The sequence below is a fragment of the Ovis aries genome, chromosome 13 (assembly GCF_016772045.2).
Source record: "Ovis aries strain OAR_USU_Benz2616 breed Rambouillet chromosome 13, ARS-UI_Ramb_v3.0, whole genome shotgun sequence".
NCBI lineage: Eukaryota > Metazoa > Chordata > Mammalia > Artiodactyla > Bovidae > Ovis > Ovis aries.
The window spans coordinates 482,626-505,724 of record NC_056066.1 but is presented as its reverse complement, the minus strand read 5'-3'; the positions used below and the strand labels follow the sequence as shown (position 1 = coordinate 505,724).

General features: G+C 40.0%; 1 protein-coding gene across 2 annotated transcripts in view; it reads left to right on the top strand.

Annotated features, from left to right (window-relative positions):
* The window catches only part of TMX4 (thioredoxin related transmembrane protein 4), a 64,880-nt gene extending 42,188 nt beyond the window's left edge, over nucleotides 1-22,692 (top strand). Inside the window, exons 5-8 of one of the 2 annotated variants that reach the window (XM_015099524.3) lie at nucleotides 1,464-1,509; nucleotides 8,547-8,648; nucleotides 16,671-16,734; nucleotides 18,363-22,692. In XM_015099524.3, the coding sequence (XP_014955010.2) occupies nucleotides 1,464-1,509; nucleotides 8,547-8,648; nucleotides 16,671-16,734; nucleotides 18,363-18,727 (577 nt within the window). In that variant the 3' untranslated portion in view covers nucleotides 18,728-22,692. The remainder of the gene's footprint in view (nucleotides 1-1,463; nucleotides 1,510-8,546; nucleotides 8,649-16,670; nucleotides 16,735-18,362) is intronic. The other variant, XM_042230392.1, reaches the window with a different exon arrangement.
* Nucleotides 22,693-23,099: the final 407 nt, after the last annotated feature.

Below are 23,099 nucleotides of genomic sequence, written 5' to 3'. Positions count from 1 at the left end.
GTTTCACTATTAAAAAATAAAATAGGTTTTAAAGGTAGACTCCACTAAGGTGAAGGAAAGGGACGATTCATACACAAACAGACACACACTCCAAATATGCAACTCACACACACAACTCCTGGGTTTTTGGTTTGAGAACTTGATGGTCTAATTTGAGCAAGAGAAAATTAAGGGTTCAGCATTGGACATACTGAGTTTGAGATGCAGACTTCTTTGTAGAACTTCCAGGTTGGATGCATGGAGATAGGTCTCCATGGAGAATTCAGGAACACAAAAGGCATATAGATGGTATTTTAAGTTTTAGAAGGAAGGGGGTCACCTGGAGAGAGAGAAAAAGAAAAGTGCTTGGGACTGAGCCACGAGACACTCCAAAGTTAAGAAGCTGAGTAGAGAAGGAGTCAGCAGAAGGAAATTGGAAATGAGTGCCAGGGAGGCAGGAGGGCAGGCAGGGGTGTGCGGTTTCCTAAAAGGCAAGTAGAAGGTGCACAAAGGAGAGAGTAGTCCCCTGTGTCTCACGTCTGCAAGGGGTTAGGGGAGATGAAGTCTGAGACAGGACATCGAGTGAAGAAGTGTGATGTCATTGTGGCCTTAACAGGGAGTCAGGGAGTGCAGCAGTGAGGGCAGAAGCCGGATCTGGGGTTAAAGGTAAGGTGAGGAAGAAGGAGCAGCAAGTGTAGGCTCCTCTTTGGAGATTGAGAAGATGAGTCGGAGGGCCATCTGCGGTCCAGTGATGCTCCTTTCAAAAGATGAGTGAGAGTAGAACGTGTTTTCATGCAGAGAAATGATCCATCAGAGAGGGAGAAATTGCTGATGCAGAAAATGGGATGAAAGGAAAAACCAAGTCTTTAGCAAGACAGAAGGGATGGGATCCAAGGCACAAGTGGAGAGTTTGGACGGTGGTTGGTGGGGTAGTTTCCTCCATCGGAACAAGAAGCAGGTGAACTCCAGGCTAGACGTGCTGCTGAGACGGTGAGAAAGGCCGCCTGACAGCTGCTGGTTGTACGGTGACAGATGAGTGTGTGTTAGCTGAGGGCACAGGGTGGAGAGGGTGTGTACAGTTTGAAGGCAGAGAAAGGACATGAGCTCTCATCTCAGGTACGAGCCCAGAGGATTCCAGCCGGACAGCGCCCTCTCAGGTGCCCACTGAGCTTGTGGCCGTGAGGGTAGAGTGTGTGACTTTTCCCCTGAGACCTGCAGCTGCTCAGTGTTAGGGATGTTGCCAGGCACCCACCATGCAGCAAGAAAGGACCAGCAGACCTGACTGTGTTTACTCCTGAGTAATCCAGAACCTGGCCCTGGGGTCTAAGCTCTGTCAGAACGGAAGAGAATCCAAGACAGAGCATGATGTCTTGCTCAAAGTGGAGGAGGAGTCCTTGTGGCTTGAGGTTTTTTTTTTGTTTGTTTTTGTTTTTTATTATGCTATCCATCACCAGTGGTTCTCCTTGCCTTTATTTTTTTTTTAGGATGTCTGGAATGGCTGGTCTTTTTAGCATCTCTGGCAAGATATGGGTGAGTAAATAAGGCCCTTTATGATTATATCAGCAGAGGGGTTTTTAAGAGTGAGAAGGTTGCTTCTAAATAGTAGGAAAATAAATACTTATAAATGATTTTATAATTTCACTTTTCTTCTTAAGCCACACAACTACTCTTACCTGGAGTCATAGTGGGAATGTGTCTTTGTGTAGAAGGACTTAAATTGGACAGGGGCCAAAAGACCAAAGTCATATTTTCATAGATCAGTAGTAAATCCCTTTCTCAAAGCTGAAAGGGCTTCTGTGGTTTCACTTCCTCTTATTTCTCATTGTCATAATCTCCCTACAGATCAAAGATCCGTTAGCGATCAGCAGACCAGCTTGTTGGGCAGGCTGGGCTGCCTGTTTTGTTTAATAATTTCTTGTTGGAACATAGTCACATTCACTTATTACCTATTTTCTGTGACTGCTTTCACAGTACAGTGATAGAGATGAGTTGTTGTGGCAGAGATCATATGGCCCACAAGCCTAAATATTCATGATGTAGCCCTTTAAGGAAAAATTTGCAAGCCCCTTTTATGTGGCTCAGTGTTATGTCTGACTCTTTGTGACCCCATGTGCTGTAGTCCACCAGGCTTCTCTCCATGGGATTCTTCCAGCAAGAATACTAGAGTGGGGTTCCATTTCTTCCTCCAGGGGATCTTCCTGACCCAGGGATCAAACACATGTCTCACGTTTCCTGCATTGGCAGGCGGGTTCTTTACCACTAGCGTCACCTGGGAAGCTGCTATGTGTGATTGTATCATTTCACTGAGTCTTCTCAGTAACTTAGAACTGTTATTTAGGTTCAAATGCTGAACTTTTACATAATATTGAATGTATCACGTAACCTTTGCTCCTCTCTACATGTACAGTGATCTAAATCCTGCCAGATTTGACAAAATTGCCAGGGAATTAAGTATATAAATCTTTAAAGTATTTCAAAAGATCTTTAGATCTGATTACCTCCCTGTATTTGTCTTTTCTATGTTATGATTATACATCATTTGTCATAGTTGGAACTTAATATTCAAGGAAATATTAATAAGACGTGGCAAGAATACACAGAACTATACAAAGAAGATCTTAATGACCCAGATAACCAGGATGGTATGATCACTCACCTACAGCCAGACATCCTGGATTGCAAAGTCAAGTGGAACTTAGGAAGCATCACTGCGAACAAAACTAGTGGAGGTGATGAAACTCAAGATGAGCTATTTCAAATCCTAAATGATGATGTTGTGAAAGTGCTGCACTCAATATGCCAGCAAATTTGGAAAACTCAGCGGTGGTCACAAGACTGGAAAAATCAGTTTTCATTCCAATCCCAAAGAAGGGCAGTGCCAAACAATGTTCAAACTACCCCACAATTGCACTCATTTCACATGCTAGCAAAGTAATGCTCAAATTTCTCCAAGCCAGGCTTCAACAGTAAGTGAACTGAGAATTTCCAGATGTTCAAGCTGGATTTAGAAAAGGCCGAAGAACCAGAGATCAAATTGCTAACATCCATTGTGTCACAGAAAAAGCGAGAGAGTTCCATAAAAACATCTACTTCTGCTTCACTGACTGTGCTAAAACCTTGAACTGTGTGATCACAGCAAACTGGGGAGAATTCTTAAAGAGATGGGAATACCAAATCACCTTACCTGCCTCCTAAGAAATCTGTATGTAGATCAAGAAGCAACAGTTAAATCCAGACATGGAACAACAGAGTGGTTCCAAATTGGGAAAGGAGTACATCAAGGCTGTATATTGTCACCCTGCTTCTTTAATTTACATGCAGAGTACATCATGCAAAATGCCGGGCGGGATGAATCACAAGCTAGAATAAAGATTGCTGGGTTAAATATCAATAACCTGAGATGTGCAGATGATGCCACCCTTTAGGCAGAAAGCAAAGAGGAACTAAAGAGCCTCTTGATGAAGGTGAAAGAGGAGAGTGAAAAAGCTGGCTTAAAACTTAACATTCAAAAAATGAAGATCACGGCATCCGGTCCCATCACTTCATGGCAAATAGACAGGGAAAGAATACAAACAACTACAAAATCACTGCAGATGGTGACTGCAGCCACGAAATTAAAAGACATTTGCTCCTTGGAAGAAAAGCTGTGACCAACTTAGCATATTAAAAAGGAGAGACATTACTTTGCCAACAAAGGTCTGTCTAGTCAAGCCTATGGTATTTCCATACAAAGTCATGTATAGATATGAGAGTTGGACTATAAAGAAAGCTGAGTGCTGAAGAATTGATGCTTTTGAACTGTGGTGTTGGAAAGGACTTGAGAGTCCCTTGGACTGCAAGGAGATCCAACCAGTCCATCCTAAAGGAGATCAGTCCTGGGTGTTCATTAGAAGAACTCATGATAAAGGTGAATATCCAATACTTTGGCCACCTGATGCAAAGAGCCGATTCATTAGAAAAGACCCTGATGCTGGGGAGGTTTGAAAGCATGAGGAGAAGTGGATGACAGAGGATGAGATGGCATCACAAACTCAATGGAGATGAGTTTGAGCAAGCTGTAGGACTGGGTTAAAGACACAGAAGCCTGGTGTGCTACAGTTCATGGAGTCACAGAGTCAGACACGACTGAGTGACTGAACAACAACAGTTCATGGAGCTCATGAAAGCTCAGCTTTTTGTGCATATTAGTGTATGTTCGGAGAAATTTAAAAAAAACTTTTGCATCTCAGTTTTTCAGTTGTATTATAGTTTTTGCTTTTTGAGATATACCTACTTTAGGTTTTTTTTTTTTTAGCAACAAAATAAATTGGTGACTTGAACTTAATCTTTTTTGTTTAAATTCTGTTAATTGTCTTTTTTTGACATTCGTATATCATATTAAAAAATAACTAGCATTTGTCCTCTTTTCATATAGTTTTGAGTTTCATTTGGTTTTCTTCTGATATTTTCTTTTATTGGCGAGAAGTTTATTCAAAGGTTGAGAATTTTGCATTGCAAAGGAACTGAGAGTAAGGATTCAGCCTGTTGCTATATTTTGACACTAAATATATTTAGGAGTCATATATTTTGATAGCTATTTGAAAACCTTATAGACATATACTTTCTAAACCAACAGGATAATTGTAATAGGTGTCAGGAATCTTCAGAAGCTTAGCACAGAATCTGCTACAACTGCAGGTCAGGAGAGAATTTGTTCTGAGGGTTAAGAAGAGATTGTGAAAGTTGCTCAGTTGTGTCTGACTCTTTGCGATCTCATGGACTGTATAGTCTGTGGAATTCTCCAGACCAGAATATTGGAGTGGGTAGCCTTTCCCTTCTCCAGGGGATCTTCCCAACCAAAGGATCAAATCCAGGTCTCCAGCATTGCAGGCGGATTCTTTAACAGCTGAGCCACATGGGAAGCCCAAGAATACTGGAACCCCTTCTCCAGCGGATAGTCCTGACCCAGGAATCAAATCGAGGTCTCCCGCACTGCAGGAGGATTCTTTTACCAACTGAGCTATCAGGGAAGCCTTAAAAAGAGATTAGATGGAAACTAATTGTGACCCTCACAAATTGTTATAAAGTAGTTTTCTTTTCAAAGACAGTACAGTACCAGGGAAAATAAATAATTGTTCAAACCTCTTATAGCTTGAGAAGACTCTTGAGAGTCCCTTGGACTGCAAGGAGATCCAACCAGTCCATTCTAAAGGAGATCAGTCCTGGGTGTTCATTGGAAGGAATGATGCTAAAGCTGAAACTCCAGTACTTTGGCCACCTCATGAGAAGAGCTGACTCATTGGAAAAGACTCTGATGCTGAGAGGGATTAGGGGCAGGAGGAGAAGGGGACGACAGAGGATGAGATGGCTGGATGGCATCACTGACTCGATGGACGTGAATCTGAGTGAACTCCGGGAGTTGGTGATGGACAGGGAGTTGCAGAGTCAGACACAACTGAGCAACTGAACTGAACTTACAGCTTGACTGATAACAAGGAGTTGCCATTTTTCATTATGTCATGCAAATGATTTCTGTGTTTGACATTTGGAGCACATCAAGGCCAGGAGTTGATGTTTTACTTCTGTAGGCACAGGGCACAGCCTTGGGCAGCATGGATGGATTCTGTGTGAGTGCATTGGACTGCTGAGAAAAGGCCGTTTGAAGAACAGAACATGATTCATCTCTGAATAACCAGTTAATATATTCTTATTAGTGATTGAGAAGTACAGTATATATGGTATATATATATGTATATTTGGACTTTGCAGATTTTTTTTAAAGAAAAAAAGTTTAATTTTATAATAGTAAAATTTGACACATAGAAATTGCATTTACATTCTATAAGGTCATTTTTTTCTAATATTAATACTATAATTTTTTTTTCTGGTGAGTGCCTACCTGGAATTGTTTTTTTCAACTTTCAACCTTTCTGTTATGTTTTGAGTGAATCTTATGAAAAGCTCCACCTCTGAATGATGGACACCTTATCCTGGCTCCATTCCTCAAATCCATCTGACCACTGGTTGGAATGTCCTCCTTTTTTTCTGCTGTAAACAGTGTCTTCATGTAGTCCTCTCATTCAGATCTGTTTATAGCTAAAAATTAGCTCTAATTCAGTCACCTATTACAAAAATATAATAATATGAGGTATTGGGCCCAGCAGGTGACATTTGCATGCATTTTAAGGAAATAATATGATGCTTCCTTGTAATGAGCACATAAAATATTGAACTCGGGTCAGTATTTTCCACAAGTGAAAAGTTACTTTCCCTGGCAAAGCAACAAACACAGAAATCTAAAATTGAAATAGGTTGATTTTAATCAGTTATTACTGGGAAACATGTATACAAAAAACTTCATGTGCCTAGTACAGGAACCCTAATAGTCTTAAAGGTATTCTGAAACCGTTGTGGACTCAGACAAAGTAAACGATAATGATTTGTGGCTACAGTTTTGAAAACATAACTTGATTAATGAGGCTTTAGTAATTTTTTAGTAATCACCTAAAAAGACCACAAGATGGCAGAATTTCTCTAAGAAGCTCAAGCAAATTCCTTAGAGGATGGCAGTACAAGAAAATTGAAGTGGAATCTGTAAGAAGATGTCTTTGAATGCACTGAGAATATGACTCAATGCAGTGATTCAAAGGCATATCATTTACTGAATTCTAGAAAATAACTTAGAAAATTTCTTAAGCATTTCTTAAATCATTTATTTTGCAAAAGGGCTTAAGACACTGTCCAGATGGACTTATAATGTGTTACTCATTCCAACTATATGGGCAGATACTACTTATAAAGCAAGTTACAGAATTCATATGTCCATGGGTTAGCACAAATGCACACTGGCTTTCCATGTCTTCTAATTCCTTGGCGCATTTCAGAGTTTCGTTTTGATGATGAAATTGAATAATCAAGACAAGCATAAATAAGCTATATTCAATATGCCAAATTTCCTAAAGAACTGTACAATGCATCTTAAAACTTCCACTGACAGAGTTTGAGCAAAACAACCTTTTATATCCTAAATATCTCTTTTGCCTACTTCGGCTGCAGAGTACTAGATTATTCTTAGATAGTTGCCGTGGCTGAAGATAGAGCAATGACCAGTGCCATCAACAGAAGACAGATGACAGTTTTATAAGTCAGGAGTTGTGTGCATTCCTGTGAATAGTTTAAGGATTTGCTAGTGTATTTTATTTATTCAATAAATATTTATTGAGCACTTTAATTACATGTGTCAGTATTTAAAACCTTGAGTCTTTAGATGTGCCTCTATTGCTGAGTAAACAATTGGAGAAAAGAGATCTCAGACTATTCTAGATCAGTTAACAATCTGTTTTGTTTATTCTAAGTTAAGCCAGAAACAGATATATTATCTTATTGTATTGACAGTTACAAACTGAGAAGCCAGTGGGAGATACTTGAGTAACTTCAGTTTTGAGAAATATTTAAATAGACTCTTGGACTAGTTTTGATTAACCTCATCAGTTCTGAGCAAGTCATTATTTCTGTTTGCTGGTGGCATTTAGTTTGGAGCCATTTCATCCTGTGCCCCATAATTTTGTAGATAAACTATCTATAGACATAAAAATATCATAAAACTATTGGCTTTTTAGTGAATTTTTTTGAAGCTGCTGCTGCTGCTGCTGCTAAGTCGCGTCAGTCGTGTCCAACTCTGTGCGACCCCACAGACGGAAGCCCACCAGGCTTTTCTGTCCCTGGGACTCTCCAGGCAAGAACACTTTTTTTGAAGCTAAAAGGGCCTAAAGTAGATGATCACAAAGCCATCGTGAGGCAACATGGCTCCTTCAAGTCCATGTCTAAATGGGCTTTGATTCCACACTAGCTAGTTCATATCTGTAATTCCTGTATGATTTAGCATGTGATACTTCTAGCTCAGATTGTATCTCCTCACTCATTTTTTACTGTTTGAGTGAAAAATAGAGTCCCAGAGGATAGTAAGCAAGAAGGAATGTGCACTTTCTTCAAAGACTGATGAAATCTTATTTGCTCATGATGAATTAGCTGAAAAATGTCTAAATTTTATGGTGATTAGGAAATTTGTAAAGGATGGCTGGATGTTGAGCAATAAGAATATGACTAGAAAAAGGAAGTTTGGAAACATTAAAATGGTTGATGTTCCATAAGCAGTAATTTAGTTCTACTTAAAAATTGATAAAGGCCCAATTAAAAAACAAAGTTTAATTTTTTATGGATATCATATTAGGAGTAAACATTAAGGTATATAAGTTGTTAGGGTATAGTGACCAAAAAAAAATCCCATGATGGAAGAAGGATAAACAATCCTACCAGAGTTCTGTTTGGTCATTAACTTCAAAGAAGTATAACTCTTACTAGATACAACCTTGATTTTTACTGTCAGATTCTCAGTGTTATAAAATCTGACTTGCTCTTGAAAAATAATATAGATATATAATCCGCTGGATGATCTTTGTGGGAGCTCATATAAATAGAACTGTAGACTTGAGTAAAGTGGTAAAGAGGGAGATTCAAACATTTTTAGTTCTCTTTATAAATATGGTTTTTTGTTTTTTTTTTTTTTTACTTTTTTCTTCTGTTTACAGCATCTTCACAACTATTTCACAGTGACCCTTGGAGTTCCTGCTTGGTGTTCTTACTTCTTTTTTGTGATAGCCACCTTGATTTTTGGCCTTCTCATGGGTCTGGTAAGAGATAACGTGAATCTCTTTTCTTGTCTTTAAAGCCAGTTGGTTTCATGCAAAACTAGAAAGCAGCCAAGAAAGAAAAAGCACATAAACAAACATCATTTTGTGTATAATCTAAGCAGTTAAATAACATTTGCTTGTATGATACTACTTTCAATGGAGATTTGAGATATAATGGAAAATTGATTAAATTATTATCCCCCAATCCCCCCTCTTAAATATTCTGAAGATACGTGCCACCCAAAATATAGGCAGTGTTGAAGAGAGAAATACTTAACTTGAGTTGATAAGTTAGTTTCCAAGACAACTGAGTCAGCTTTGAATTCACACATTGTCTGCTTGATTAGAACACTGTTGTGATAAGGCCAAAGCTGTGAATTTGTTCCTTGGGTGAGCAAGATGACTTTTCCTATTTGTATCCTCAAATTGAAAATCTAAATATGACCAGCTTCTTATCATATATACATACTCCAGTTTTCCCAAGGTAGATTTTGTAAGATCGTGTGGATTAAAAAATAATCACAATCATTGTTACGTGAAAAAATGAGATGCAAACCATATCACTACGTCGTCTTTGAATTTGAAAATCCCTATCCATCAGGTATCTGTATACTTTCTTCCTAGACTTTTAGATAGGGCTTAGAATAATTTTATACTTTATACTTGATTATATGGGAACTGTAAATGCTTGAGTATGTTTTTCTCTTGGTTATATATTTTTGAAATCTTTTTCTTTACCTACTCTTGATCAATTTGAGCTTTAAACTCGAGAAGTTCATAAAAGTTATTATACTATATACTAATCACATAGCTCTTAAACACTATATTATAAATAGGAATAATTAATGACTAAAAATTTATAGAAAAAGGATCACCCTTTAGGTAAGTTTGTCTTAGAGTCTGTCCTTACATTTTGTAATGTATTTTAGCTCTTTTGCATGGTCTTTTAAAAAATAAACTTAAGGAAAATATTAACAGTCACCTTTATAGCAAGCCATAACTTGGTGCTGCAAAATCATATTCCAGGGTGCCAAGGAGGCTTGATTTTATTTTGCCATGAGTATGCTTACCTCATATATGGTTTGTATTTGTCATTTGACTGCTGATGTTAATTTCATGGGTAGGGATAGAACTTAAGTAGTCCTGGGTAATTCAGTAGTCCTGGGTATGTTCCATTCTGCTGTATTAATCTTATTGCTAATTAACGTGTCCTTAGTCCTCTGGCCTAAAATAATTTGACTTTGGATATAACTTTGTGGATATCAATGTATTTCTCCCATCTGCTGTCTATTCTGGAGTTGCATGAGTGTGTGGCTTCTGTAGGGGAAACAATATGAGATCCTGAGTGATTCTGAGATGGAGTTATCCTGGATGTAGTTGAGTATGGGCCTATTGGAAGTGAAAGTGAAGTCACTCAGTGGTGTCTGACTCTTTGTGTCCCCTTTGCAGCCTACCAGGCTCCTCCGTCCATGGGATTTTCCAGGCAAGAATACTGGAGTGGGTTGCCATTTCCTTCTCCAGGAGACCTTCCCGACCCAGGGATTGAACCCCGGTCTCTCACATTATAGGCAGACGCTTTCCCGTCTAAGCCACCAGGGAAGTCCAAACATTGAAAACTCTTCTCAGCATAAATAGTTTAGAATTTTGTTTTTGAGGTTGACTTTAAGTTGAAAAAGTCAGGCCTGTCTGGGCCCTAAGTTTGTTTGGAAACTGAGTCAAATTATCAGTGTAGGAAGGTTATTAGAGACTTGATCTGAAGAAGGGAGTTGATTCTAGACTATTCATGGCTGTAGTCACCGTCTGCAGTGATTTTGGAGCCCAAGAAAATAAACTCTGTCTCTGTTTCCATTGTTTCTCCATCTATTTGCCATGAAGTGATGGGACTGGATGCTATGATCTTTGTTTTCTGAATGTTGAGTTTCAAGCCAGCTTTTTCACTCTCTTCTTTCACTTTCATCAAGAGGCTCTTTAGTTCCTCTTCAGTTTCTGCCATAATGTTGGTATCGTCTGCATAACTGAGGTTATTGATATTTCTCCTGGCAATCTTGATTTCAGCTTGTGCTTCATCCAGCCCAGCATTTTGTGTGATGTACTCTGCATGTAAGTTAAATAAGCAGGGTGACAATACACAGCCTTGATGTACTCCTTTCCCAATTTGGAGGCAGTCTGTTGTTCCATGTCCAGTTCTAGCTGTTGTTTCTTGACCTGCATACAGATTTCTCAGGAGGCAGTTCAGGTGGTCTGGTATTCCCATATCTTTAAGAATTTTCCACAGTTTATTGTGATCCACACAGTCAAAGGCTTTGACGTAATCAATAAAGCAGAAGTAGATGTTTTTCTGGTATTCTCTTTTTCAATGATCCAATGGATGTTGGCAATTTGATCTCTGGTTCCTCTGCCTTTTCAAAATCCAGCTTGAACATCTGGATTTTCATGGTTCCTGTACTGTTGAAGGCTGGCTTAGAGAATTTTGAGCATTACTCTGCTAGTGTATGAGATGAGTGCAGTTGTCTGGTAGTTTGAACCTTCTTTGACATTGCCTTTCTTTGAGATTGGAATGAAAACTGACCATTTCTAGTCCTGTGGCCACTGCTGAGTTTTCCAAGTTTGCTGGCAACCTTAAATTAATTAATTAACAAAAAAATAACACTTGATAAAATATTTCAACCATTACTAGTCTCAATAAAGACAGCTAACAAAAACCAAACTAGCAGTCTTGCTTTGACTTCCCATCTTTTAAAATTATGGAAAAAAAGAAAGATGTAATGGTGAGGCTTATGGGAAACAAAGACTTGGTCAGGAAATCACTTCTCTATGGGAAACGTAGAGTGCAACACTTTCACAGCATCTTTTAGGATTTTAAATAGCTCAGCTGGAATTCCATCACCTCCACTGGCTTTGTTTGTAGTGATGCTTTGGCCCTCTTGACTTTGCATTCCAGGATGTCTGGCTCTAGGTAAGTGATCATACCATCGTGGTTATCTGGGTCATGAAGATTTTTTTTTTATAGTTCTGTGTATTCTTGCCACCTCTTCTTAATGTCTTCTGCTTCTGTTAGGCCCATACCATTTCTGTCCTTTATTGTGCCAATCTTTGCATGAAATGTTAATATGTGCATTGGCCAGGAAGGGCACGACGTTTCCCATAAAGAAGTGATTTCCTGGTCAAGTCTTTCTTTCCCATAAGCCTCACCATTACGTCTTTCTTTTTTTTCCATAATTTTAAAAGATGGGAAGTCAAAGTAAGACTGCTAATTTGGTTTTTGTTTGCTGTCTTTATTGAGACTAGTAATGGTTGAAATATTTTATCAAGTGTTTTCTGTTGTTGTTAATTAATTTAAATGGAGGCTAATTACTTTACAGTATTGTAGTGGTTTTTTACATACATTGACATGAATCAGCCATGGGTGTACATGTATTCTCCATCCTGAACCCCCGTCCCACCTTCCTCCCCATCCCTCAGGGTCATCCCAGTGCACCAGCCCTGAACGCCCTGTCTCATGCCTCAAACCTGGACTGGTGATCTATTTCAGATATGGTAATAAACATATTTAAATGCTATTCTCTCAAATCACCCCACCCTCACCTTCTCCTAGAGTCCAAAAGTCTGTTCTTTACATCTGTGTCTGTTTTGCTGTCTCGCAAATAGCATCATCATTGCCATCTTTCTAAAGTCCATACATATGTGTTACTATACTGTACTGGTGTTTTCCTTTCTGACTTACTTCAATTTGTATAGTAGGTTCCAGTTTCATCCACCTCATTAGAACTGATTCAAATGTAGTCTTTTTAATGGCTGAGTAATATTCCATTGTGTATATGTACCACAGCTTTCTTATCCATTTGTCTGCTGATGGACATCTAGGTTGTTTCCATGTCCTGGCTATTACAAACAGTGCTGCGATGAACACTGGGGTACACGTGTCTCTTTCAATTCTGGTTTCCTCGGGGTGTATGCCCAACAGTGGAATTGCTGGGTTGTATGGCAGTTCTATTTCCAGTTTTTTTAAGGAACCTTCACACGGTTCTCCATAGTGGCTATACTAATTCCATGTTATTTTTCGCATGTAACCCGAGGGCTCAGTTTTAGAAATGAAGTCTATATTCTGCACTTTAAACCAACATGGGGAAGGCCCGTAAGTGTACATCAGATGACTCTGGTTGCGACACTTTCTGACGTCGGCAACTGTGCTTTGAAGGATGGAAAACAGCAAAGCTGCAGACAGGCAGAAAAGCCATGGAATATACGAGCAGCAAACTTCTGCATCTCTTATCTGGTCTCCATTTCAGTTGGTGTAGATACTGTCTGAATTTTGCAACTTGGGTGAACCATTTTTCTATTGGGTTGGCCAGTAGTTCATTTGGGTTTTCCCCAAGATCTTGTGGGAAAACTGGAATGAACTTTTTTGGTCAACCCAGTATATGCTGCTGACTGCTTCCTAGCACAGGGCTTCCACAGAGAGGGTCTCCAGTATGAGGAGGTGTAGCTCTCACTCTCTATGAAAGATGGCAAATCTGTCTGCTCTCCTCTTTTAGATGCCTGGCTGGCTGCTAAGCTGAAACCAGAAAATCAAACTGTCAGAGGGAAGAAGGAGAGGAGGGTGCCATTCCTGTATAGGCCCTCTTTGTAAACAGTGCCATGTTTAGTGGCTCAGAAAGTGGCCCATCACGAGAGAGTGGTTCTTTAGACTGGAAAATAGATCCTGAACTGATGGAACGAGAGGATTTTCCTCCCAGTTTCTGGGAAGGATGACAGTGTAATGGCGTTATTTAGTATTAGAGACATGAAACAGCCCTTAGTGGTAGACTGACCCCAGACTTATCCTTTTGAGAGAGTAGAGTGCAAGTGAGAAAACAGTTAAGTGACTTGCCCAGGTCATACAGCTGACAGGGTTGAGGCTGGTGTCCTGTAAGTCTCTTCTAAATGACCCAGGTATCTCACAGGTGGGACTTACTCCCTTCCAGGCTTTGTTGTAAATGCCAATTATTTGTCACTGGCAGGTGTTTCTTCTTTCCTTTGCAATGTGACCAAACCAAAAATTTTCGCTTCAGTTGGTATTAAGAAAGGAAAAAGAAAGTCACAAAAAAGCATTATGTTCAGTGAATAGCTCCTGTAAGCATGTGGCTATCATTTGGTTTTCAGACTCTGTCTTTTCAGGTGGAAGTGTTTTCCTCTTTGTTGTTCACATCAGTTTAACATCTTGGAGCTTGCTCCTCTCCAACCCTCGGTGCTTCGTGCATCCCACTGCCCTGCACATGGGTTTCCTCTGTCTGTGTCATTTAGGCATTTCTCTGGATCCAAGCTCCAATACTTTGGCCGCCTGATGCAAAGAGACGACTAATTGGGAAAGACCCTGATGCTGGGAAAGATTAAAGGCAGGAGGAGAAGGGGACGACAGAGGATGAGATGGTTGAATGGCATCACCGACTCAGTGGACATGAGTTTGAGTAAACTCCAGGAGATAGTGAAGGACAGGAAAGCCTGGTGTGCTGCAGTCCATGGGGTCACAGAGTCGGACATGAGTGAGCGACTGAACAGCAACTGTATCCAAGAGCCTCTGTGTGCAGCGTGGTGCTGCTTACATGAGTCAGACTGCTGGTGGTGCTCGTTCTCTCCTAACCACATCCAGGGCCCCAAAGGCCGTCTCTCTCAAGTGGTAATTCTGGATCCTTCCCCACCCCCAGAACTGATTGTCGTCTCTATATCTCTGAAGTATCTGTCAAAGAGCCTTTTTCATTTTTTATGAGTTCCCTGTTACATATTGCTTTACAACTTCGTTTTTTTATCTTTTTCTGAACCCTTCCCCCCAGATTTTAACATGATATCTTAAATGTAATGAACCAAATATTAAGTAAAGTAATAAATGAATATGTAGGTGGTAATAGTCAAAGTGAGTTACTCATTTGATGTTTATAAAATTGAATCAAAAGGACATGACTTTGGAGTTTAAAAATTTTTGAACCCCTTAAATTTATGAAGTACTGTTCTGTTTTACACATTGGGCAGTTGTTCACAGTGAAGGTGAAGCCTAGGAGTTAGTTCAGTACAGGAGGACCAGCGCAGCCCTTCTCAGCGGGCGGCTTCCTCCCACACCGGTCTCTCTCTGCTGCGCGCTACTGTGTGGAGGCCGTGTGGAGGGTGTAGGGAGCGAGGGACCCCGACTACCTCAGCCCAGTTTCACACATCTTCCCATCAGTTTCATCATCGCAGCCCACAGTCCAGGTGTGGAACATGAGCCAGAATGAACCTTCCTCTAGGAAGCTTGTAGTTTATCAAGGGAAACAGCTTATTAGTAGTAAGTAGAAAGTGAGTCAATGCTGCAATCAAGGTTGGAGGTGAAGCCAGTCAGTCACTCTTTAAAATAAGATCTAGTTCACATCATTGATATGTTTTCTCACAGTTTGTCTCTCCAGTAATTTCTTTTTATTATTATTATTTTCCCACTGCTTTTTTTTAAATTGGAGGCTAATTACTTTACAGTATTCTGGTGGTTTTTGCCATACAGTCACATGAATCAGCCATGGGTGTACATGTGTTCCCCATCCTGACCCTCCCTCCGACCTCCCTCCCCATCCCATCCCTCAGGGTGCTGCCGGTGCACCTCTAGTAATTTATTACAACACTCTTAGTAATTCTACACCCTGAAATACTCTTCCAGAAAATCAGGAGTTTCCCACTGGTGAGGGACAACCCATATACAGACTCATTTTATTTATCATTCTGTTGTTCAGTCACCAAGTCATGTCCGACTCTACACGACCCCATGGACTGCAGCACTCCAGGCTTCCCTGTCCCTCACCATCTCCTGCAGTTTCCCAAGTTCATGTCCGTTGACTCAGTGATGCTATCCAACCATCTCATCTTCTGTTGCCCTTTTCTCCTTCTGCCTTCAGTCTTTCCCAGCATCAGGGTCTTTTCCAGTGAGTCAGCTGTTCTCATGGGATGGCCACAGTATTGGAGCTTCACCTTCAGCATCAGTCCTTCCAAAGAGTGTTCAGGCTGGTTTGACCTCCTTGCCGTCCAAGGGACTCTCAAGAGTCTTCTCCAGCATCATAGTTCAGTTCTTCAGTGCTCTGCCTTCTTTATTGCCCAGCTTTCACATCAGTACATGACTACTGGAAAAACCATAGCCTTGATTATATGCACCTTTGTTGGCAAAATGAAGTCTTTGCTGTTTAACACGATTATCTAGGTTTGTCATAGCTTCCCTGCCAAGAAGTAGTTGCCTTCTGATTTCATGGCTGCAGTCACCGTCCTCAGTGGTTTTAGAGCCAAGAAGAGGAAATGTGTCACTGCTTCCACCGTTTCCCCTTCTGTTTGCTGTGTAGTAAAGGGACAGCTCAGAGGTTAAAGCGTCTGCCTACAATGCGGGAGACCTGGGTTCGATCCCTGAGTCGGGAAGATCCCCTGGAGAAGGAAATGGCAACCTGCTCCAGTATTCTTGCCTGGAGAATCCCATGGATGGAGGACCCTGGCGGCCTACAGTCCCCGGGGTCACAAAGAGTCGGACACGACTGAGCGACTTCAGTTCACTTCACTTCACTTCACTTCACAAAGGGACCAGATGCCAGGGTCTTAGTTTTCTGAATGTGGAGTTTTAAGCTGGCTCTTTCACTCTCCTCCTCCATCTTCCCTCATCAAGAGGCTCTTTAGTTCCTCTTTGCTTTCTGCCGTGACAGTGGTATCATTTGCCATAGTAAGGTTTTTTAAAGGATCACTTCCGACTTGGCTGAGAGTGTCTGTTTTCTTATATTTGCTTATTAATTCATCTGTTTTTAGTGGACTGTGTGTATACATTTGACTTTGTGACCTCTGTTTGAAAGTAATAGTGTTTTCCAGCATTATATCCACATTTGAAAAATAGAAAATTCTTAATTTTGCCCTTGCCTTGTTTTTGGACTTTTGACCAATTGCTCTGTATTTATATATGAATATCTGGTTATAGAAGCAAGGCCTAACTTTAAGGTTGTTTGGTAATAAATGTCCTATTCACTCACTGTAAAATCACTGTTTTCCCTCCAGGTCTTGGTAGTAATATCTGAATGTTTCTACTTGCCACTTCCAAGGAATATATCTGAACATTCTGGTAAGTATGATAAGTTTATGAGATAGAGTATCTTTAGAAATCCGTGGTATGCCCTTCTGTGCTCATAGTGAATTTCCCTGTGGTTTGCTGGTGACCAAACCATCACCACCACCAAATTCCTTGAAATGTGTTCTCTAGATAGATTTGAGCAAGAATTCTTTTATTTCCTCTCTTCCATTAAAGAACATTTTATTTTGGCCATTACTTTTTCCCTTGAATTGTATGCCCTTCATTAATCAGTTGACATGTTTTCCTTCATTCAAACTGGGATGAGCAAGGCAGGAGGGGAAGTGGCACTCACTGAGTTTCTCCTGTGTACCAATAATGACTCTGAGCCATAAAAGCAGTCTTCCCAAATCCTTTCACTACTTCACACTGTTTTGGGGACCAAATACCCCTGGATTTCCATGCTTTTATTCCTGTTGTTTGCAGGAAGACTTTGTTTTCTTGGCCATACTTGTGTCCTGTGGGATCTTTCTTTCCTGACCAGGATTGTACCTGCACTTCCTGAAGGGGAAGTGCAGAGTCCTAACCATTGGACCACCAGGGAAGTGTTGAAGACTAATAAGACTTTGTAATTGTTGACTTTTACATGAGTTTAACTAAATAAGCTTATATTTCTTTTTTAATTCTTAAAGTTTTTAAGGCTTTCAGACTTCATATATAATTATAAACTATGTTATATTCCTTAGAATTCTTAAAAGTAACAGAATCCCAGTTTAAAGTAACTTAGGGGAAAAAAGAAACATCTATTCATTTACAAAGCTGAAAAATCCAAGGATGTTCTGGTTTTATGCTCAGCCCAAAGATGATAGGTTTCTGTCTCTGTGAAGCTGATTCAGTGGCTTTCAACAGCCCCAACTCACATTTCATCAGTTTAACAATCCCTGCAGAAGGAGAGAAAGTTTTCCTCCTCACTCTGGCCAAAAATTCCTGGACAGGACTCCCAACTGGCTCTGCTTAAATCAGAGTTTGAACCAATCACCATGACCAGTGAGTGTTTAAAAACTGCTGAGCATTCTACAAGGTGCATAACACAGAGTACAGAGGAACCTTTGCCCTCCATGCCCCTGGGCTGTGCCCAAGTCAGCTTGGTCAGAGAGTCTCCAGAGAGAGGTAGAGACACCCTGGATGGGGCTAGGATGCCATCCAGAGATCTGTCCTTTGCAGTAACATGGTTTCAAGATGGAGAAAGCCATCCTCTGCCTCACTGTTTCATTTCGCAGCAAAGTGCAATCGACTGCTGAATGACCTTTTTAAAATTGAAGTATAGTTGATGTCCAATGTTGTATTTGTTTCAAATATACAGTAGAGTTGATTCATTATTTTTATAGGTTATACTCCATTTTAAGTTATCATACTGGTTATCTTTATGCTGTATATTACATCCTTGTATCTTGTAGATTTTTTACCTTGTAGCTTGTACCTCTTTTCCCCTTCCTGTCTTGCCCCTCCGGTTGGTAACCACTAGTTTGTTGAGTCGGTACAAAGCATTAGTTTGTATGAGTCTGTTTCTGTTTTATAATATTCATTCATTTGTTTTATTTTTTTAGATTCTACGTGCTAGTGACAGCATTTTGAATGCCCATTGTTTAATCAGAGAATGTTCCCCTCTCTTTCTTCTGCAGAGCAGAATCTCAGATCAGAGGAGGTTCATTTAACTGAACAGTTGCAGGATGTAGAGGAGGAAAAGGATGATTCAAATGAAGAAGAGAACAAGGACAGCCTTGTAGATGACGAGGACGAGAAAGAGGACCTTGGTTACGAAGAGGAAGCAGAGGAGGAAGAGGAGGACGGCCCGGCTGCTGGCGGCGACATGGAGAAGAGTGATGCCCAGGACCCGGAGCCCCCGAGGGAGGCCCAGGACGATGAGGGGTCCGGTGAGGTGGGAGATGACAGCCTGGAGCAGCCCTGCCCAGCTGGCACAGAGGCGCTGGGAGACTCATTGAGACAGCGCAAAAGTCAGCATGCTGATAAGGGACCGTCGGCCTAAGGACACTGTTTCCAAGAATACAGACCAAAAGAATATGTTAACTTCCCCTTTTGTCTGCAGTTTAAACCAAATTCTTATTTTCTTTTTGAATGAGCAAGCTTCTCTTAAACAATAATCTTTCGCCATTTTGTCTCATGGCATTAAGCCTCGTGTATGTTTGAGAATCTTTCAGGCATGACAATCAGGATGCAGAAGAGCAAACATGGTGCTAGGGTCTGTTTGGGGCCGAGGTGAGCACACATTTGTTTACTCGGGGCTACAGAGCTCTGACCAGAGCACGCGGTCCCCAGCGTCAGGAGCACTGTTACGGGCACAGACAGGGCTGCAGGCCCTTACTGTGACAGCAGGGCAAGCTGAGCACCCTGAGTGTAGCAGACATCTTGCTTCCTCGTGTTTGAGTATTGATTTTTGTCAAACTGCCAAACATCAGGTGCCATATACAGGGGTACTTTTTAGAAATAGAAGTTGAGAGGGCCTTGGAGATTATTGTAGAAAAAAGCTTGGAAATGTTCCTAACTCTGAACCTCCCTTCTTGTGTTTTATTTCTTACCTTTAACATTTCCAGTTTTCCCACCATGGGCCTGTGGGCTCCTCACCCTCTGAGCAACACCTCCTCAGTGAGAGGACTCGGGCAGCAGTCAGCCCGATATTAGCTATATTTGTTCTGCCTTAAGGGTTTAGATAATCAAGCAGCACAGCCCATGAAGCCATGACTGCCAAGCGTCTCAAACACAATGTAACCTTGGGGATTCAAAAGGAAGTAGCAGTTTTACGGGAGAGAGTTTGGTTGTTTTTAGCCAAAACATTTTCCAAAAGCTCCTTTAGCAATATTCTTTGAAGCTGGAAATCTCCTACGTCTTGCCAGTACAAGGTAATCTTATGATGAAAACTTGAATACTGTGTTGTTTTGCTTCCATTTCAAGGGGTTCCCTGGCTCTTGAACCAGTTTAATAATAACTGAAAAAACATTTCTGACTTTCCTTCACTGATATGCTTTTGATGAAAGAACTAACGAAAGTGTGTATCTGAAAATGAAAGGTTTGATTTCGTTTCCTTCTTCCTTAATCTTGTAAAGAATTTTACTGCTATAAATCTCAATACTTAGTCTGCTGAAAGTACCCGGGGGCCCAATGTCCTTTAAAAAATCCATCCATCTATCTGATTTATGTCTTAGAATAATTTCATAATATTAGATTCCAAGCTATGAAAGGTGTCTGAAGTTTATTGTACACCCTTTGAGTCCAGATAGTACAGGTTTATGGAATTCAAAAAGCTTCTGTCATTTTTTTTTCTTTTTATTTTTTATTGAAGGATAATTGCTTTACAGAATTTTGTTGTTTTCTGTCAAACCTCAATATGAATCAGCCATGGGTATACATATACCCCCTCCCTTTTCAACCTCCCTCCCATCTCCCTGCCCATCCCACCCCTCTAGGTTGATTCAGAGCCCCTGTTTGAATTTCCTGGGCTATACAGAAAATTCCCGTTGGCTATCTAGTTTGCATATGATAATGTAAATTGCCATGTTATTCTGTCATCTTTAAGAAGAAATATGCAGTACACTGCTATCTGCTGTTTAGATAACCCTTACCTTGTATTAACTTTGAACATGGGCTCACTGGAGGAGGGGGAGGTTCTGAAACTCTGCCCTGATGTGGCTGAATGAGCCTATTGCAAGCCTCACACAAAGGGAGTTTTTATTCTGACAGAATCCAGTTTTTAGAGTTGGTTATTTTTCATCTTTCCCACTTAGTCACCTGATAGTCTCATCCCCCAGTGTGATGACATTAAAAGTTGCTGATAATTTTTCTCTTTAGACAGCAACACAATCTCGAGTTTGAGGCCATCACAGAACTCACAGGCTGGGAAAACCTTGACTTGTGCTCACTTCTCGCCCGACTACCATCTGGGGCTCTGACACCTCACCCAAAGCACCAGTTCCAGTGGTACCTCCAGGGAGGCAGCTCCATCTCCCTGATACCAGGAAGCCTTTCTGGAGCAGAGACAAGCTGAACCTGCCCTCCTGGCACTGGATTCTGTTTCTTTTCTAATCAGCTGGAAAAATTTTTCAAAGATAATTGAATTCAAGTCCAACAGTATGGAATAAGAAAGGCTTCATAGTTTGGCTTTTCTGTATGATACTTCGCCCCAAGCCCCCTCCCTCATATTGAAATAATTCTTTTTCTGTAAGTGAAGTATTTTACTAAAGGGGACGGAATGAAGAAATAAAATCTACTTTGGCTTTTTATAAATGTAAGGCCAATTTCCAGTTGGACTTCTGATAGTACTTAATTATATAATAAGAAAAATATATTTTCTTTCTCAACAATACTTTAAAAAAAATAGAGGAAGAGGAGAAAACAGTTTGGAGATGTGGATTCATTAAAAGTTGAAGTATTTGCTATGGGGACTGTTTTTACAGTTGTTTTTTTTTTTAATATTCTGATGAGAGATGTACACAATCAAATTTAATTTCTTTCCACTTGCAACTTTTAAGTTCATTTTAAGTTCCTCCTGAATATAAAACTAAAGGAAAATATCAACCCCAAATAATTTAAAATTAGATTAACATTTCAATAGGAGTTGATAGATTTTTCCTGTAGGTAATATATTTAATCCAGAAGTCAAGTGCATAGAAATATGATTTTGATTCAAAAAATAAATTATCATACCTCCCTGTATTGCAATATCAGTTACTTAGTAATAGAATATCAAAGTTAGGTAAGTTAAATAAACTTCATTTGGGAATGGGTGCAGAGCCTTCTGTGTGAGAAGTGAGAGCAGAGTGTCTGTTCACTGGTTAGAGGGAAAGTTTGAAACCTCCAAGTTATTGTTTCCTTGATTTCTTCCTTTTATTATTTATTTCTTGGCAAATGACCCCAGCTTGCTTAGAGTTCTCATTCTGAAGCAACATGTAGGCAGTCTACTTCTTTCTTTCCCATTAAACTGTAAGTGTGAATGGATGAGAAGCTGGTTCATTCAACTCACATGGCTTGAACCCATGAGTACAAACCCGCTGCTTTATCTTGTCACAAGGTCCCAGTTAGCCACAAGCCTCTCTGACTACAAGAAGAAATCCAAAATTACTACTGTGATAAAAGGCAAGCAAGCTTTGGTCAGGCTGACACTGATGGTGGAGGAAGCCAAATTTTGACTCTTTTATGGCCCAAATCCTTGTTGATAGCTGTGGTATTTCTACAAGATTTGGGTATGTGTGATTTGGGTAGATGATAGAAGTGTCTTTTAAGGCAAGTACTTGGCATGGGACTTTTTATTACCAAGTCCTTTAAGAGTGGAGCCTGATTTACAGAATGAGAAACATTAAAGAGTCCAAAGAAGAGTAGAGATAATAAGATGTACCTGAGCTTTTAGCCTAAAACCTTAAATTGGCGTGAAGTAAGAAAAGGAAGGGGAGACTGGTGCTTTTTAAAATGTGTATCAGTAGTTTCCTATGTCCTTTATCTCAGTGTTAAAGTGTTATTTCTGCCAGTATTATAAATGTGTGGTTCACCCATCCTTTCAAATAATAACATTTGGGAAAATAGTGATGTAAATCTTCTGTGCCAGCAGAAAAGTTTCTTCTTGTTCAGTATCTGTTCACATCAGTCTACATTATGATCCCCTTTAGAAGATTATAGCTTATCTTGAAAACTAAAAGTGGAGTCAAGTCAGATTGATCTGGATGGGGCAGCTTTTTGAACATCTTTCTGAGCCATGAGGTTTGCTTGAAAGGCCTTTGATAGTTTCAGATCAGGACACATGGCCTTCAGATGGCTTATTCTCAGTGAAACTTCATGTGAACTGTGACATATATATGTGACTCATACAACTTTAACATGTTTCTGGTGTATTTTAATCATATTTGTTACTAAGCAGTGCAAATGTAGCTTCTTCCTGCAAATGTAGCTTTATACTAAAAATACTATTTATTTGTATTGCAATCCATTATAAATTTGTTATTTATATTCTTGTAATTGTCTTATTTTTTAGCCTAGTGATACTTATTTTTCTCTTCATCTGTATTTTCTTCAAATGGCATCAGCAGCAACTGGAGTAAGAGATCAAGATATGAGCCTCAAGCAGTACATTGCCTGAATTACAGATCACCTTATCACAGAATTGTATGTGATCCTTGATGCTATTTGTTTTCATTTTATTGTAAATTTCCACTTGCATCAAAACCTAATGATGGTGATAACTAAGTAAAAAGAAAACAAAAGTTCTTTTTCATACAAGAAATTCACAGAAGTCATTTGCCTAGGCAGTGAAAAATATTACTTTGTTAAAAGTAATATGTGTCCATCCTCCATCCTGTCTGTTCATTGTTCCTCTCTTCCTCTTTGACTTGATGAATCCCGAACCCTTGCTTTAG